General features: G+C 50.3%; 1 protein-coding gene across 1 annotated transcript in view; it reads left to right on the plus strand.

Moving 5' to 3' along the window:
• The window catches only part of Chid1 (chitinase domain containing 1), a 37,420-nt gene extending 22,674 nt beyond the window's left edge, over positions 1-14,746 (plus strand). The window contains exons 10-14 of the mRNA XM_052714709.1: positions 506-607; positions 1,750-1,905; positions 14,064-14,144; positions 14,308-14,350; positions 14,569-14,746. Coding sequence (XP_052570669.1) covers positions 506-607; positions 1,750-1,905; positions 14,064-14,144; positions 14,308-14,350; positions 14,569-14,667 — 481 coding nt within the window. The 3' untranslated portion in view covers positions 14,668-14,746. The remainder of the gene's footprint in view (positions 1-505; positions 608-1,749; positions 1,906-14,063; positions 14,145-14,307; positions 14,351-14,568) is intronic.
• The last annotated feature ends 1,645 nt before the right edge of the window (positions 14,747-16,391 follow it).

Here is a 16,391-nt window from a genome sequence, read left to right on the forward strand (position 1 = left end):
AGAGTCCTTATCATGTTTCTAGATTGAATGTTTGGGCCCCATTTGACTGGGAGCAGGAGTAAGCAACTGTTAATACTACAAGGCTAAGATAATGTGTTTGCAGAGGCCCAGGCCTGGCGGCATGGGGAAATTGCTTATCCATGTCTGGGCAACAGGGACTTCCATGAATCTGTCCTGTCCCATATGTTCCCACTGTGGAATGGTTCTGGCGCAGGACTGAGTCCCAGGTACGTTGTGCAGCTTTGCCCATCTTTCCCTCAGAGCCTTCTAGGGGCAAGGAAATAGGGACATCTCTGTTTGACTTCAGCCTTCATCCTAGCACGTGGAGTATGATGTATGACTCCAGCCAAATAGCACATACCCCCATTCCTGAGGGAAAGTAGCTCAGGGTCCTCCTAGAAGGAAGAGAAGGGGTACAGGCTGGAATCCCAGACAGCGTGCTTGATCTGACTCTGGGGAAGGCCATACATAGTAACCCAAGGTAGGTATGCTTGTCTTGTTACAGGACTGACCAGCTGGGCATGTTTACACACAAGGAGTTTGAGCAGCTGGCCCCTGTCCTAGATGGCTTCAGCCTCATGACATATGACTACTCCACATCACAGCAGTGAGTATGGGCTAGTAGGATGCTGTAGGTACAGTGAGTCTTCAGGAAGATACAGACCTGCACCTTGGTCTCTCAAGCAGACATCTGCCTATGGGCTCTGTGGGTCAACATAGATGGACAGTCACTTTCTCTGCACCTGAATGCTGCCAGATGGAAGCTGATGGTGGTGTACCTGCCCCATTGTCAGGAGAGGTGTTTCTTTGGGAAGTCTCTCCCTGGGTGGAGCTTTGTTACTAGTGACATCGGCATAGTATGTCTGCTACCTCTGTTTTCCTTGGGCCTTGACCCGAGCTGCATGTCTACTGACCCTTCCACCTTCCTTGCCCAGTATTTCATACCTGTTCCTACTGCTCTAGGGATGGGGAGGTTATACATTAGTACGCTGTCACATTCAGAGCTATAGGATTTTGGTCCCATCAAAAAGTGCTAGGGCCGCTTTGCCTGTGGTACTCAATGATAAGTTTATGGTTCTGCCCCTTTAAAAAAAAAATGTAATGTGTTCAGTGTCTCATTTTTCTAAGATTTATTTTATTATTTTTAATTATACATATGCATGTCTCTGTTTGGGGGTATAAGCATGTATGGGGGTTCTCAAGGAGGCCAGAGGTATTGGATCCCCTGGAGTCCAAGGAGTTGGCACTTGTAAGCCTCTGGATGAGGTGCTGGAACTGAACTCAGGTCCTCTGGAAGAGCAGGGTAAGCTCTGAACTGCTGAGCTCTCTCTCCAGCCCTGATTTTTTTTTTCTCTGTAGGGTTTCACTATATCCCAGGCTGGTCTTGAACTCACTTTATATCAAGGCTGGCCTTATACTTTTAGCAGATGTGTGCCACCATGTCCAACTTCTTCCCAACTCTTTTTTTTTTTTTTTCAAAGACAGGATTTCTCTGTGTAGCCCTGACTGTCCTGGAGCTCACCATGTAGACCAGGCTGCCTTGAACTCACAGAGATCGCCTGCTTCAGAAGCCTCCTGAGTGCTGAGATTATATGTGTGTGCCACTACACCTGGCTTCCCAGTTCTTGAGAGGCATTTGCCATGACACAGAAGGAAATGGGCCCACGTGGATAACCTAGAGGACTGGAGTCAGACACAGAGCTTCCTGCCGGCTGCTAAGAATGTCCCCATTCTCCATTGAATTTGCAGGCCTGGCCCTAATGCTCCATTGTCATGGATTCGAGCCTGTGTCCAGGTCCTAGACCCCAAGTCACAGTGGCGAAGCAAAATCCTCCTGGGGCTGAACTTCTACGGCATGGATTACGCCACCTCCAAGGATGCCCGTGAGCCTGTCATTGGGGCCAGGTGAGCCCAGGACCCTCCGGGTCACATTCCAGGTGTGGCCAGTCAGAGGTGTGGGTTTCAGTCCCTGGAAAGGGAGAAAAGTTGGGACTGAGAAGGTTAGGGGTAGGTCCTTTTGGGCTTTGCAGACTGTGGGGTCTGAGATACGGGTTGAATAGAAAGCCCCAGTTCTCTGTTGGACACAATCCAGACCCATGAGGGCTAGCACCTCCCCCACAGCGTTGGTGCCATAGCCAAGGTCTACTTCCATAGTACAGTTGTCCAGCCACTGGGGAGAGGGTTGGAGGTGGCTGGGTGCCATAGCCAAGGTCTGCTTCCATGGTACAGTTGTCCAGCCACTGGGGAGAGGGTTGGAGGTGGCCGGCTAGGTTTGACGTGACTTAGCACATGGCTCCTCTGGGCAGTGTCTGTATCATGTGGGCCTGGCCAGGACTGCCTCTTCCTTTTCTGGGTTCATCATTTCCTGCACTTAGGGTCTCCTCCAACATCTTGGCTCTGTGGTTTTAATAGTGTGAGCCCAAGCATCTCTGTGTTTTACAGTATTGCTTCCACTTTCTCCTGTGCTTTTCCTGTGTACTCATCTCCCCACTGCACCAAGCTGCAGAACTAGCTGCTGAGTCTCAGCACTTTGATCACCTCAGTCTGCTCGCCTGTGCTCAGTGTCCATCAAGCTCTCCATGGACTCTGCACTCACACTTGTTTTTCCTTTTTTGAGACAGGGTTTCTCCGTGTAGCCCTGGCTGCCCTGGAACTTGATCTGTAGACCAGACTGACCTTGAACTCAGAGATCCACCTGCCTCTGCCTTCCGAGTGCTGGGATTAAAGGTGTGCACCACCGCCTAGCCACACTCACACTTTTTACCAGGTTTAGAAAGCATTTAGTAGTTTCCTCTACTCCTTCCTCCCTCTCTGCTCCCTCAGACAAGAATGTGTGTGCTGGCCTTAGGTTGCCCCTTGGCTCCTGAGATGTGTTAGACTTCAGATGTTTCTCTTTTGATTTTGGTTGCTTTCTGTTGCTGTCTCCCAGGCTCGTTTCTTTTGCCATTCCCTCTCTGCTATTAACTCCATCCTGGTTCTTTTTGTCTCATATCTATGAGTTTTCTAGTTCTTATTTTACACCTTTGTGGATTCATTTGTGGTGATGCTTAAGGTCTCCCTCTGTGAATTCTGACTTCTGGGTCAGTACTAGTTGGCATCCACTGGTGACTTCTCTCTCAATGAGGGGGTGGGGACTGTTGTGTAGCCCTCTCTGAGGGTGTTAGATGTACTGAATTTCACTATTAGCATTCTTACCAATCTGGGCCAGTCTTTGTTCTAGGGTCAGCTAGTTGGTTAGAACCCTAACTCGGCTGGGCAATGGTGGCGCACACCTTTAATCCCAGCACTCGGGAGGCAGAGCTAGGCAGATCTCTGTGAGTTCAAGGCCAGCCTGGTCTACAGAGTGAGAGATCCAGGACAGGCTCCAAAAAAGAACCCTAACTGAGCACAATGGTGCATATCTTTAATTCTAATACCTGGAAGGCTGAGGCAGGTGGGTTTCTGTGAGTTTTGGGACAGCCTGGTCTATGTAGCAAGTTCCAGGCCAGCCAGGGATATGTACTGAGACCCTATTTCAAACAAAAGGAAGCCATTTAAACTAACCACTTTCCAAGTGGTTTTCCATGGAGAATCCTGTCCAGGAACTGAGATTTGGTTGTCATTGCCCACTGGGTGCAGCTTTCTGAGGGTTTCTGTAGGACCCCCAGGCACATTCTGTGGAGGGTGCAGTGCACATCACCAAGGGCGGGTGCCTTGTGCTGAGTGCTGATGTTCTCCCCAGTCTCGGCTTCAAGGTTCTCTCCGTCTTAGCCCTGGACAAAGCCAGAGCTGACTTGGGTGGCCTGTAGCTGAGCTCAGGGAGTGGAAAGGTTGGAGCACTTCTCTGCGGCCCCTGGTTGTTTGTGTTTTGGGGCGGTACACTCATCAAAGCTGAGACCGCCTCTCATCCAACCACTCTTCCATTGGTCTCTCCATGGTGGAGCATCATTAGGGTGGGCCATGCTCCAAAGTCATGGATGGGAGTTCTGTCTTCCCTACACATCCGTACTCTTCTGTCGCCACACAGCTGTTCCCAGCATCAGGGGTTCACCACAGACTTGAGTTCTCCTGGCCCATAGTGCTGGTCTTGCTTTGTGTCATGAGCCTAGGTCTAATAGCAGACAAGGTAGGATAGGGCTGCTGACTGAGAAGGACCCTGCACATGGCACATGGGGCAGACAGGGTAGGAAGCTGGTCAAGGCCTTGGTGGCCGGCCACCTGCTGTTTTCCAATAAAATATTGAGACACCTTTCACAGCTATGCCCTATGCCTGAAGATGTGTGTGACAAGAACTAGACATGATTGCCACACAGGTGAAGACTACTACTGCTCCACTTGGGAGCACGCATATCTACACAGACTGTTCTTAGCCTCCTGGCCCATCAGATTTGCCTAGCTAGGGAAGGAAGGTACTACCTCTCATTCCTTATCTTGCTGATGGTTCCTGTGAGACAAGTTGAAGGACATGGGCCTACCCAAGGGAAACAATTAGGCAAAGAAAGTGATTTCCCGGGGCTAGGCCTGGCCAGCTGATTGCTTTTGCCAGCCTGCTTGTGCAGAAAGATGCTGCCTGCCCAGCCTCACCTTGTCAGGGCTGCAGTCTAGATGCCCACTCAGCAGGGCCACTTCCCCCAGACTGGAATAAACAACCAGTCAGACTTCCTCACACAGCCATCCTCACGGCTGCAGAGCCAGCCGCAGCACTGACTCTGCAAGGCTGACTCCTGCCTCAGGGTCCTTCTCAAGGAGCATAAGCCCCTCACCTTGGTTCTGGTCTATGGGGCTGGTCTGCAGGGAGAGAAACCTAGGAGGACAGAGCAAGAGTGCCCCACAGGCCCTGCTGCCTACAGGTAGTTTTATGCTTGGTGACTGCTAGAGTCTTTTCTTGGGAGACCTCTGGCTCAGAACTGCCGAAGTGGGCACAGCTCCTGCTACTCAATTGTTGCCAGGCTTTCAGATCCACAAAATGCCCTTCCTGATCTCACCTCACCCCCAATGACATCTGACCCCTTTCTGCAGACAAGCTGCCTATGCTTATTCCTTACCCCACCCCTTAGAGTCTTTCCCTTTACACCCCCATGGTCATGCCTCAACTCTGTGCTGTCCACTCTTGACTCAGAATTAGCTTTCTAGGAGCACAGGGTGAGATGGGCTTCCTATTGGGGGGTGTCCTGTGGGGTCTTCTCCTTCCAGTGCCTGAATCTGGGGTAATCATCCTTATTTCTGGAAATGCTATGCTTTCAGCTCAGCCTTCCCTCACCTTCTGCCTTCACCTTCTGCTGTTGGCACCAAGGCACCAAGTTTCTGTTTTACTGATGTCACTGTCAACTGCAGTTGGACCTGAGTCTCAGGTAGAGCAAATTGCTGCTCTCAGCCCATACACACTCTGTTTGCTGCCAGGTGACATTGTTCATAGGGTCCCCTCCCAGGCCACGTCGTTCCAAAGTGAAGAGCTCCCATCCTTTCGTCCTGTGTCTCCTCACCCTGGGATGTGTGCAAGGCAAGGTGGCAAGACAGGATGAATCCAGTACTGTGGCTCTTCTTTGTCCCTGCTGCCAAAATTCACAGAAACTATGTGTTCTCCTCCTCATCTCCTCCTCCTTCTTGTTCTTGTTTTCTTTTGTTGGGAGGTAGTCATACTCTGTAGCCCAGGCTGGCTTCAGCCTCATGACAACCCTCATGTGTCAAGCCTCTGAGCTAGCTCCAGTCCCCAGATCTTACGCCTTCTCCCTAGTTTGTCCTCCCAGACCGCAAGCATCATCTGACAACCCATGCTGGGGTGGAGGACTCCTTCGCCTCAAGGTCCCCAGGCCGTGACATGGGCACCCTGGCTTTAAGTGGCTTTCACTGACCAAATTTAGACCTCAGGCATGAACCCCTCTGCCAGGACACGTAGCAGTTCAGGCTAGTCAGTGGTTCTTGTCTCCATAGAATGGACAGTACTTTATGGGGGGCCCATACCACAGACACGAGAAGCCCCCAGAGGAGACTGTGTATCTGCTGAGTAGCCAGTGGAGATCTGCCTTGAGGTGTGAGAGACCTTTAAACCTAAGGAGCCATGAGTGTCTGACTCAAGGTGTTGCTGCTCACAGGGCATGTTTAGGGGTGGCTCTGCCATCAGCCATCTCCTCCCAGGAGATCCGGTGCTGGGAAGGGGAGGGTCTCATCAGTGTCCTACCCATGGCAGGCCTGGGGCTGGCTTCAGAGCCCTGTGGGAAGCCAAGGGAGTTCCAAGGAAGAGCCTCTCTATATACAACTTGAGCCCAGAACTGGTCCTGGGTAGGAGTAGCCAGGTCTGCTGTGTGCAAGATATCTTCATGCCTGGGTCTCAGTGAGTGCACTCAGCCCACAGGCCTGCACTTGTCCTGGTCTCAATGATGGGCTTCATGAAGGAGCACCAGTTTGAGCTGCAGCACTTTCTCATGTCAGAGCCACCCTTGGTTAGGCTTTGGCCACAGGTGGACACAGTTAACCAGAGGTCGCAGCATAGCAGGCAAGTCTTCTGTCATCTGCACCTGTTGCCTTTACTCAGCGTTAGTCTTCACACTCGGAAGGTTGTACCCACTGAGCATCTCAGCTTTGCTGCTGGAGCTGCCAAACCTGCCCTTTCCAGCTACCCCACCAGTGGCAGCAACCATTTGACACTGTCAGCCTCATTCTTCCTTCTGTCTAGGGCCCAACTCTGCCTGCTGCTCACCCACCAGATTTCCTTAGACTAATGTGTGGGGTTAAGGGAATGTCATAGACAGGGCCTCTACAAGGGTTTTCACTGACTTTTTTCCCAAAGTAGAATTTTTTTCAGGTTGACGGCACAGAGAATCATGGGGCCATGGGTCACAGTCTCTTCCCTGTTGTGGTCCAACCCCTCTGGTGGAGTTGAACCCAGATAAGGGAGGTAGCTGTGAAACAAACAGACCTGTCCCCTGCTGACAAGGCCCAGCTGCTGTCCTCTAGGCACCCAGGCCAGGGACAGCATCTAGGCCCTAGATTCTAGGGAAAGGTGTTAGGGGACATACTGGCTAAGGTCCAGCTGCTCCTCAAGAACACAGCTTAGTAGGATGCAGCCCCTTCATGTCAGTCACCACAAGTTCCTCTACTAATGGCCCCATCAGGGCAATTAATGACCTGGTGTGAGATGCAGGTGAGTTTCTTCAGTTCTTTAGGATTCAGTTGCCCTTTTTGTGAGAATCCAAGCAGGGTCTCAGGATGATTTGCCAGCCTACCTTAGCCTCCAGCACAGAGCCCCAGTCCTCTCCAAGTGAGACATGGTTCAGCCACCTAACCATCTGCTCCATCTGTAAATGGAGCCAAGGCCCTGAGATAGGGGTGACTGGCCACTTCACTCAAGCCAGTGGCTGTGGTACGTTTGCCTCTACCAGCCAGGCAGACCATCTGTGCCCTGTGGTGGGATCTGCAGAGTAGTGCCCCTTTTTGATATGACCAGAGCCCCTAGTGAAACTTGGGGGTAGCCTGCTCATTGCCTGTCTTTAGAGTTATGGCACCCCTCACAGTAGCAGAAACTGAGGTTCAGGGTGCCTGGCTGGTCCCTTCACTTGAAGGATTCAGCATGACTAAGCTGATTATCACAGCCACTGCACATACACGAGTTCTCATGCACTTACTGGACAGCTATCTCTTCCTTTCTACCCCATGAAAGCTGAACTCACGTGGGCTGTGTCCCCTGGCTCCACCCTGCCTCCCGGCCATAGAATCATCCTAGTGATGAGCCACAGTTTACTTGGTGATGTGATGAATCAAGACCAGCTGGCCAGGAAGTGTGTGGGATCCTCCCAGCATGGGCTCTTGATGCTCCCAACATGGTGATGCTGTAATTATCCTGTGATACATTTGGAAGCCATCATGGTCCAGGCAGCCTGTCAAATGGAGCCAGCCTTGGTGCTAATGATTATCCCTACCCTGTGATGCCAAGGCCAGTTTCATTATCAGCATATCTGATAACTTTGTGTACTGTGGTGAGAAGCTCCTAACTATGGCAAAGATAGAAACCAGCTGAAGATGAGACCTGGCAGCATGGTCCTCATTCCTACCCATCCTGCATTTGCATTTCTCACCCTAGATGGCCCAAGAAAGAACCTGGGCCACTTCCCTGAGTCCATCCTTGCTCAGCCCCAGCTGCCTTTGTGCATATCAACATGTCTAGAACATTCTAACCAAACCCACTTATACAGCCCTGCTTTTTGTTGTTATGAATTTATTTTTGGGATGGGAAAGCACACATATGCCACAGCACTTGTGTGGAGGTCTGTAGCTAGAGTTTTTCTGCCTGGCCCACAGTCAGGACAAATCTCTCTCACCTGCCAGTCCCACAGCCTCTCAGACCCGACCAAGTAAACACAGAGACTTATATTGGTTTCAAACTGTATGGCCGTGGCAGGCTTCTTGCTAACTGTTCTTACAGCTTAAATTAATCCATTTCTATAAATCTATACCTTGCCACATGGCTCGTGGCTTACCGGCATCTTCACATGCTGTTTCTCATCGTGGCGGCTGGCAGTGTCTCTCCCACTCAGCCTTCCACTTCCCAGCTTTATTCTCCTCCTTGTCCCGCCTACACTTCCTGCCTGGCCACTGACCAATCAGTGATTTATTCATTGACCAATCAGCAACACATTTGACATACAGACCATCCCACAGCAGAGGTCAGAGAACAACATGCAGAAATTGGTTCTCTCCTTTCACTGTATGGGTTCTGGGGACCAAACTTGGGTCATCTGGCTTGGTGGCAAGTACCTTTACCCATGAGCCATTTCACTGGCCCTGTTTTGTTTCTTAATTTTTTTAATTTATTTTTATTTTATGTGCATTGGTATTTTGCCTACATGTATATCTATGTGAGGGTATCAGATCTTGGAGTTATAGATAGTTGTGAGCTGCCATGTGGGTGTTGAGAATTGAACCCAGGTCCTCTAGAACAGCAGTCAGTGCTCTTAACCACTGAGCCATCTCTCCAGCACCTAATAAAAGGAATTTTTATTTTGTTTTTACTTTTGATTATGTGTATTGTGGTGGGAGGGTGTATATGAATACACATGTCAGAGATATCAGATCCCCCTGGAGCTGGAGTTACAGGTGCGTGTGACCCACCCAGTGTGGGTACTGGGGACTGTATTTGGGTCCTCTGCAAGAGCAGAACACTGTGCATTCTTAACTGTTGAGCCACCATTCCAGCCCCTGTTTTTGTTTGTTTGTTTTTGTTTTTTGAGACAGGGTTTCTCTGTGTAGTCCTGGCTGCCCTGGAACTCACTCTGTAGATCAGGCTGGTCTTGAACTCAGAGATTCACCTGCCTCTGCATCCTAAATACTGGGATTAAAGGTGTGTGCCATCACTGCTGCTTCTAGCCCCTGTTGTTGTTTTTTTAAGTGAATTTTTAAGTTTTCTTAAATGTATATATTTATATATTGAGCATTTTCTCCTTCTTGTCTTCATCCTCCTTTTCCTTACCTCTTCCGCCTGCTTTTAGTCTCTCACACCCTCTAGACAGTTTGACTTCTGCTTTTCTGTGTGTGTGGGGGGGGGTGTGTGATTTTATATAGCTACATAAAATTTAGGAATCACAAATAAGAAAGAACATATGTTACTACTCTGAGATTGACTTAATTCACTAAAATAATTATCTCTGATTGCATCCATTTTCCTGCAAATAATGTGACTTCATTCTTCTGTTTGACAGCTCTGGTTTTTAGATCACCTCTTGACCAGATCCAAGAAAAAGGCTTTCTGTCACCTGCCAATGAGTGTCAGCCTTTGACACTGGCCTCGCTCAAGGCCTTTCTGGAGTTGGTCCTCAGCTCAAGTGTCATGTGAGGGATACCCTAGGGAAATGATGGTACTCTCTCTGGACTGAGCTTGCAGGATTGGGCCCAGGGCAGGTCAGGGTAGTGGAAATGCCAGAACTTCTGTCATGTAGGGGTGACTCCAGCCTAGCTCTAAAAAATTTACTTTTGGGTTAAGAGCACTCACTGTTCTTCCAGAGGACCCTGGTTCAATTCCCAGCACCCACATGGCTGTTTATAACTGTCTGTAGCTCCAGTTCCAGGGGATCTGACACTCTCACACAGACACACATGCAGGCAAAATACCAATGAACATAAAATAAAAATAAATAAATCGTAAGAAAAAGCCAGGTGGTGGGCATGTGGATCTCTTCAGTTTGAGGCTAGCCTAGTCTGCAGAGCTAGTTCCAGGACAGCCAAAGCTACACAAAGAAACCCTGTCTTGAAAAACAAAACAAAAAGATTTACTTATTTATATTTTAATTAAAAAAAATTACTTTATGCGTGTGGGTGTTTTGCCTGCATGTATATCTGGGCACCACATGCATGCATGGTGCCCACAGAGGCCAGAAGAGAATCCTCTGGAGTTACGGACAGTTGTGAGTCGCTATATGGGTGCTAAGAATTGAACCCTGGTCTTCTGGAAGAACAGCCAGTGCTCATAACTGCTCAGCCATCTCTCCAGCCCCTATTTATTTATCCATATGTGTATGAGTGTTCTGCCTGCATGTATGCATGTGCACCATGTGCATGCCTGGTGCTCATAGATGTAAGAAAGGAGGTACAAAGCTCCTGGAACTAGAATTATGGACAGTTGTGGACAGAGCTACTGTGTGGGTGCAAGGAACCAGTCTTGGGTCCTCTGCAGAGCAGTAAGTGCTCTCAACTGCTGAGCCGTCTCTCCAGCCTGCCCAATGTAGCTTTTGTTGTACTGGCCTGGCAGTGTGCCGAGCTGGAGTCAGTTCTTCACTGACTCTGGGTTTAGTGAGATGTCAGAGATCCATAAACAGACGAGCTAGAAAGGACCAGTGCAACAGTTGTGTGGGGTGGGATCTTGGTCTGAGTTACCACTCTAGGCCCCACCATGGAGACTGAGGGTCCCGTTGTAGATTTGATCTGAGACTCTGAGCAGTTTTGTCTTCTGGCCCTGTCCGTTAATCACAGTGGACTCATTAGGCTCTGGGCCAGGAAGGCCTGAGAACCTTTTTATCACTGGAAACATGGAGGACATCCTCTGTCCCTGGTGTGCTGAGCTTCTCTGGGAAGTGTCTAGGTAGGTTTTCACACATGGTTTCATCAGCATTCCTGACCCTTTCCTCTGAGGCTTTGTGTCATATCCTGTCCCACCACCCCCATTTCAAAGTGTGTAAATACTATATTCACAAAATTGTGTAACTCCAATTCCAAAACATTTCATTACACCCCAAAGAAGCCTTTTACCACTTAGTAGTCATGCCTCAATCTCCCCAGTTCCTGTTGACCTCTACCCTAGGTCATGTCCCTGAAGATTTGCCCTTTGTGTTACATGAAAATAGAATCATTCACTATGTAGTTGAGGCTTTTCTTAGCTTAGGGAAATGCCTAGTCCTTAATTCTCCTTCCTTGGAGTGGGTGTTGTGTCTCTGAGCTGGCCCCAACCCCTAGACTCAAGTATCTTCCTGACTGCAGGCATTCTAGCTTCTTATGTCTTAAATATTTACTGTACCTTCCTGTAGACATCAAGTGATGCCCGTGACCAGCTCTCCATGCTATCCTCTGGGCTTATTTACCTTTTCTGTACCTCTCCCTCCTCTCACATAGGCTCCTTACCCCATTACTGACTGTTTCCTGTCATCCTGCTTGCTTATGCCTGATCTCAGAAAGGTGTGTGTAATCTTTGCTGTTGTGCCTGGGAACCTGCCCTCAGATGGAGCTTCCTTCACATGATGTTCCTCAGGAGTCACCTAAGCCCTAGAGGGCTCTAAGCCCAGGTCTTGGTTTCTGCTGTGCTTGGGAATTGGAGTATAGGTCTGAGTGTCTGTCCTGCACCCCACCCCCGGCATCTCTACCCATCCTACAGACATCTGCAGACTGACTTCTGGAACAAGGTTATCATGGGTGGGCCTAGAGAGGAGGCATAGAAAGGCACAGGAGGCCCTCAGCTATTGCTTCCTTCCTTGACAGGTTGGCAGCCACCCTTGGTTCCCAGAACAGTTGCATTGACTCTTCCTCACACCTTCACCTGACTCTCAATTCTTTGTCCTCAGAGCCTGCTTAGAGGAGCAGTTCCTGGGGTTCATGCTGAAGGGAGGAGACATAGGGTCCTTCCGCTCCTATAGGGTTGAGCATATGTACACATACATACACACATACACTAGCTGAGAAAGAGGGACCCAGTTCTCTAAAGTATACTGGCTGAGACTCAGGAGACCTCAGGGCTTGTGAGTGTGGCCACAGAAGCAGGAGTAGCAGTGTATGTGGCCACAATCCCAAAGGCCCCCAGCCCTATGGCTTCTGCCACATGCCCTGCACATCTCAGGTTTTTCCACAAAGTATTTCAGCTGATGTTGGGTGAAAAGCCACAAACTATGTTAGTACCTTCATTGGCATTTGAGTCAAGTAGTAATCGGTGATCTTCAGGGAGTTGATCTCCACAAACTCTTTAATATTTCCTGGGTGCTATCCCTCCTGAATAGTCACGTGCTTTTGGTAAGTTTCAGAAGAGACTGGTGAAGACCAGAAAGACATGGTGCTGCATAGAGAACAGGCTGAGCAAAACGTGTCCATAAAGCCAGTGTGGTACACAGGCCTGTGATCTTAGCACTCAGCCTGGGCTACATAATGAGACTATCTCCAAATATAAGTGCCCACAGAACCATAGTGCAGGGTGGTTCTTGACACACTGTGTAGAGAAGACTGCAGCCACTCAGGTTATCAGGTTACTGCCATGGACATGAAGAGGGCACCTCAGTGTCCTACATCAGCTCTCTGAGTAATGGGTGCCACTGCCTCACCTTTCCTAGTACTACCCCACCTTCATTTGCTGTGTTCTGCATGCCACGGAGGAACCAGCTCAGCTCAGAGTTGGGGTGTTGTCTGAGGGGAAGAGTACAACCGTGCTTTCCCAAGCCTGGGGAGGTAGAACTGTGACCACAAGTGTGCAGAGTTCAGCTTGGGCCAAGAGGTGTCTAGTTAGAGCTATTTGTTCCCTACTCACCCCACCTTGTTCCTTGTGTCTTATTTGGTGTCTGCAGGTTCTAATGCCTGCAGAGTAGCTCCCATTCCATGTACCATAAGGCCAAGGCCATTCTCCAGGGATCTTCTCTGGAGCACTGCTGGACAAGATGACAGCTGTTCAAGTCTCCAGGATAACTTGGTGCTGCTGGCGCTCTGCCCTGCCCAGCACTGCAGCCTTCTTTTGTCAGAAGCCTAAGACAGCTGTAGCTCAGGTCTAGAAGGCAGCTCCTCTGCTACTCATCATCCCCTAACCCTCAATAATAGAGGCTTCCCTGACTCACAGGGCGGCGTGCTGGAGCCTCTGTTGCCCGCTGTGCCTTTTCTCAGAGTGCAGGTTAATACCCTGAAGACCTCCCACTTCAAGCCTCAGCAGCATGTATACTGTGACCACTCTTCTACAGCAGGTCTTGATTGTACCTGCTGGACCAGGGAGAACTCTGCCTGCAGACTCTCAGCTGCAGACAGAGGAGAATCTCCTAGGCCATCTATTAACACGCTTGTGACCATGACCTATAGCTAGTAGGAACACTGCTCTTGTCTCAGATGTGCATACCACGGATGGACTGTGTGCCCTGGGTCCTCCTGGCCCCAGCAGTTGAGAAAGGCAACAATAGTGCAGCTCTGGACATGAGGCAGCAATGTCCACCTGGGGAAACGAAAAGACAGCCTATAGAAGCCAGTGTTTCTGCCCACTGCCCTGGAGAAAGCACTGTCCTTTAATCCTTAGCCCACAGCCTGGTGGGTTGAAGTCTAGACACTGGATAGCTTGTTATCTGGGCTCTGGGCGGAGCAAGGGCAGAGCAGAGCATCAGGTGGTCTCAGTGCTGACTTCTCCTGGAGGCTCACAAAAAGTGCAGTTTTGTAGTACAGGACTCATGTGCAGTGGGACTTTGAGGTTTGACCACCCAAGCTTATTGGCTAAAAACAAAACTGAGTGCTGCTGGCTCTCTGTAAACCTTTAGGGACAATATATCCCTGACCTTTCTGTGATAGCCACATCCACATAGAAGTTGGGGGTTGGGGTGGGCTAGGGTATGTGGCTAACTCTCACACCCATAACCTAATTTCTCCAGGTACATACAGACGCTGAAGGACCACAGGCCCCGAGTGGTATGGGACAGCCAGTCTGCGGAACACTTCTTTGAGTACAAGAAGTGAGTGACTTGTGGCCCACCATTTGTAGGCAGGAAGCCTTGTGGGGAGGACATTGATGAGGGAGCAATGGGAAGGACTGGTGAACCTTAACCCTAGTAGGAGAGTGTAGTAGCCCTTGGGCCTCGCCAGAGGGCAGGGTACATAGTCCCATTTCTCCTGCAGGAATCGCGGCGGGAGGCATGTTGTCTTCTACCCAACTCTGAAGGTATGTGCCATGTGCTTTGGCTGTCAACCATAATGCTGTGGTGGGGGTGACAGTTTGGGCCAGATGACAACCAGTACTTGCCATCTGCATTGGAGGTCTGTCCTGTGGTCTTGATTCCAGGCCACACACTACCCCCATGTTTAGGAGAATTCTGGGTACATTGTGGGGGCAGTGAGAAAGTGGGTGGAGCAGCTGCCTACACCTCTGTCTGCCCACAGTCTCTGCAGGTGCGGCTGGAGCTAGCCAGGGAGCTGGGCGTCGGGGTCTCCATCTGGGAGCTGGGCCAAGGCCTGGATTACTTCTATGACCTGCTGTAGGCTGGACAGCAACGCCCAAGTGAATATGGACTTTTCTAAGCCATGGAGTGACTGGTGAAATATAGGCCTCTTCTCTGTTTTCTGTGAGACGTCTCTATGGTCCTCAGCAGGGCCCACATGCATGAGTGTTTCCTGGCCTGGGATAAGAATTGGGGCCCCTCCTACTCACTGCTCATTGCTGCTTCCTGTGGGCCAGCTGAAAACACAGTTCCCATCCTCTAGGACAGTCTGGCTCAGGGCTCAGCCTCTTGTGTGCTTTGCAAGGCCTGCGTTGGATTATGGGTTTCGAAGATGTGAACAATCACAGATTCTTGTAGTCTGGCAAAAACAGCCTTTCCTAGCATCACGATAAAACCTGACAAGGACAGTACAGAGGGCCTACCTTCACACTTCAGTCACCTGCCTGCCACAGACACAGGTATGTGCTCAAGGTGCCTGGCAACTGCAGCAGGTTCCACACCTATCCCCACTGAGCTTGATGTGACCAGGTTGTGGGGCCATGTTGGAAACTGGCCCAGAGAAGCTGGCCTTAATTCTGTGAAACACCCTGGACCACAACCCAGACTGTGTCCCTCAGGTGACAGAGGGTCAGGGATTGCCTAGGGGGCAGCAGTAGGGCAGTGGACTGAGTGGGACAGGTATGAGACCAGGGGGGTCTGTCTACCTAATGAACAGCAACAGGCTAAGCCAGTGCTGGGGAAATGGCTAAGAATTCTGAGGCATCAGCAGATGAAGAGTAGCTGTACCGCACCCCCTCATTCCAAGTTCCTTTGTCCATCACTTGTGTCTGGGCTCCTGCCCTCTCCTCATCCCCTGCTAGGTATGATCTTAAAGTAGTGATTCCTGATCCTACAGGCCCTTAGGTGGAGCTTTCTAATCCACTAGCCAGGGCCCAAGCCATAGAGGCCAGAAACCCTGACCAGGACTCTGCCCTGTGGATTTCTGATGTGTAGCTCAGGATCCTGAGGGTTGGGAAGAAGAAGAAGAAAGATGCTAAGGCCCAGGCCCAGCTCATAAAAGACATGGCCTAAATCTGTCCCACTTGGAGTGGGTGAAGTCCCACCTAGCCATCAGTTGGACTTCCTACTGACTGTATCCTGCTGGAATAGAGGTGGTTCTGGCCACTCAGGTCAGTACAGTGAGGGCTGAGAACTTGGGGTGCTGGATCAGGGTATTGTGAGGTAGACAGACTGCCAACTGTCCGACACCTACAGAGGCCTTAGGTGCTACCCTTACCCCGCTGGCTCTGAGAGAGGGACATAGCCAGGCCAGGACAAGAAGGCCGGTGTGAGGGGACAGAGAAGCATCCTGGCCTCCTGTTCTATAAGAACGGTGGTCATCAGTGTGCTCATGTGCTGTGTGTGCTACAGGGGTGGTAGGAGGTGGGATACTGGCTGGCCAGTGACTGACTAAGTCTGGGTCCCTCCAGCCTTGACTCTGAGGGTTTAGTGGGTGGGAGTACTCTGAATATAAGGAGTGACAGCCGGGCATGGTGGCGCACACCTTTAATCCCAGTACTCGGGAAGCAGACGCAGGCAGATCTCTGTGAGTTTGAGGCCAACCTGGTCTACAAAGCAAGTTCCAGGATCACAGAGGAACCCTGTCTCAAAAAAACCACACACACACACACAAACACACACACAGTGAGTGACATGGAGCTTATCTGGTTTGGGGCAGAGCACTGGAGAAGTAACAACAGCGCGCTGGGGAACAGCCTGCTGTGA

The sequence above is a fragment of the Peromyscus californicus genome, unplaced genomic scaffold (assembly GCF_007827085.1).
Source record: "Peromyscus californicus insignis strain IS unplaced genomic scaffold, ASM782708v3 Scaffold_4__1_contigs__length_199733344, whole genome shotgun sequence".
NCBI lineage: Eukaryota > Metazoa > Chordata > Mammalia > Rodentia > Cricetidae > Peromyscus > Peromyscus californicus.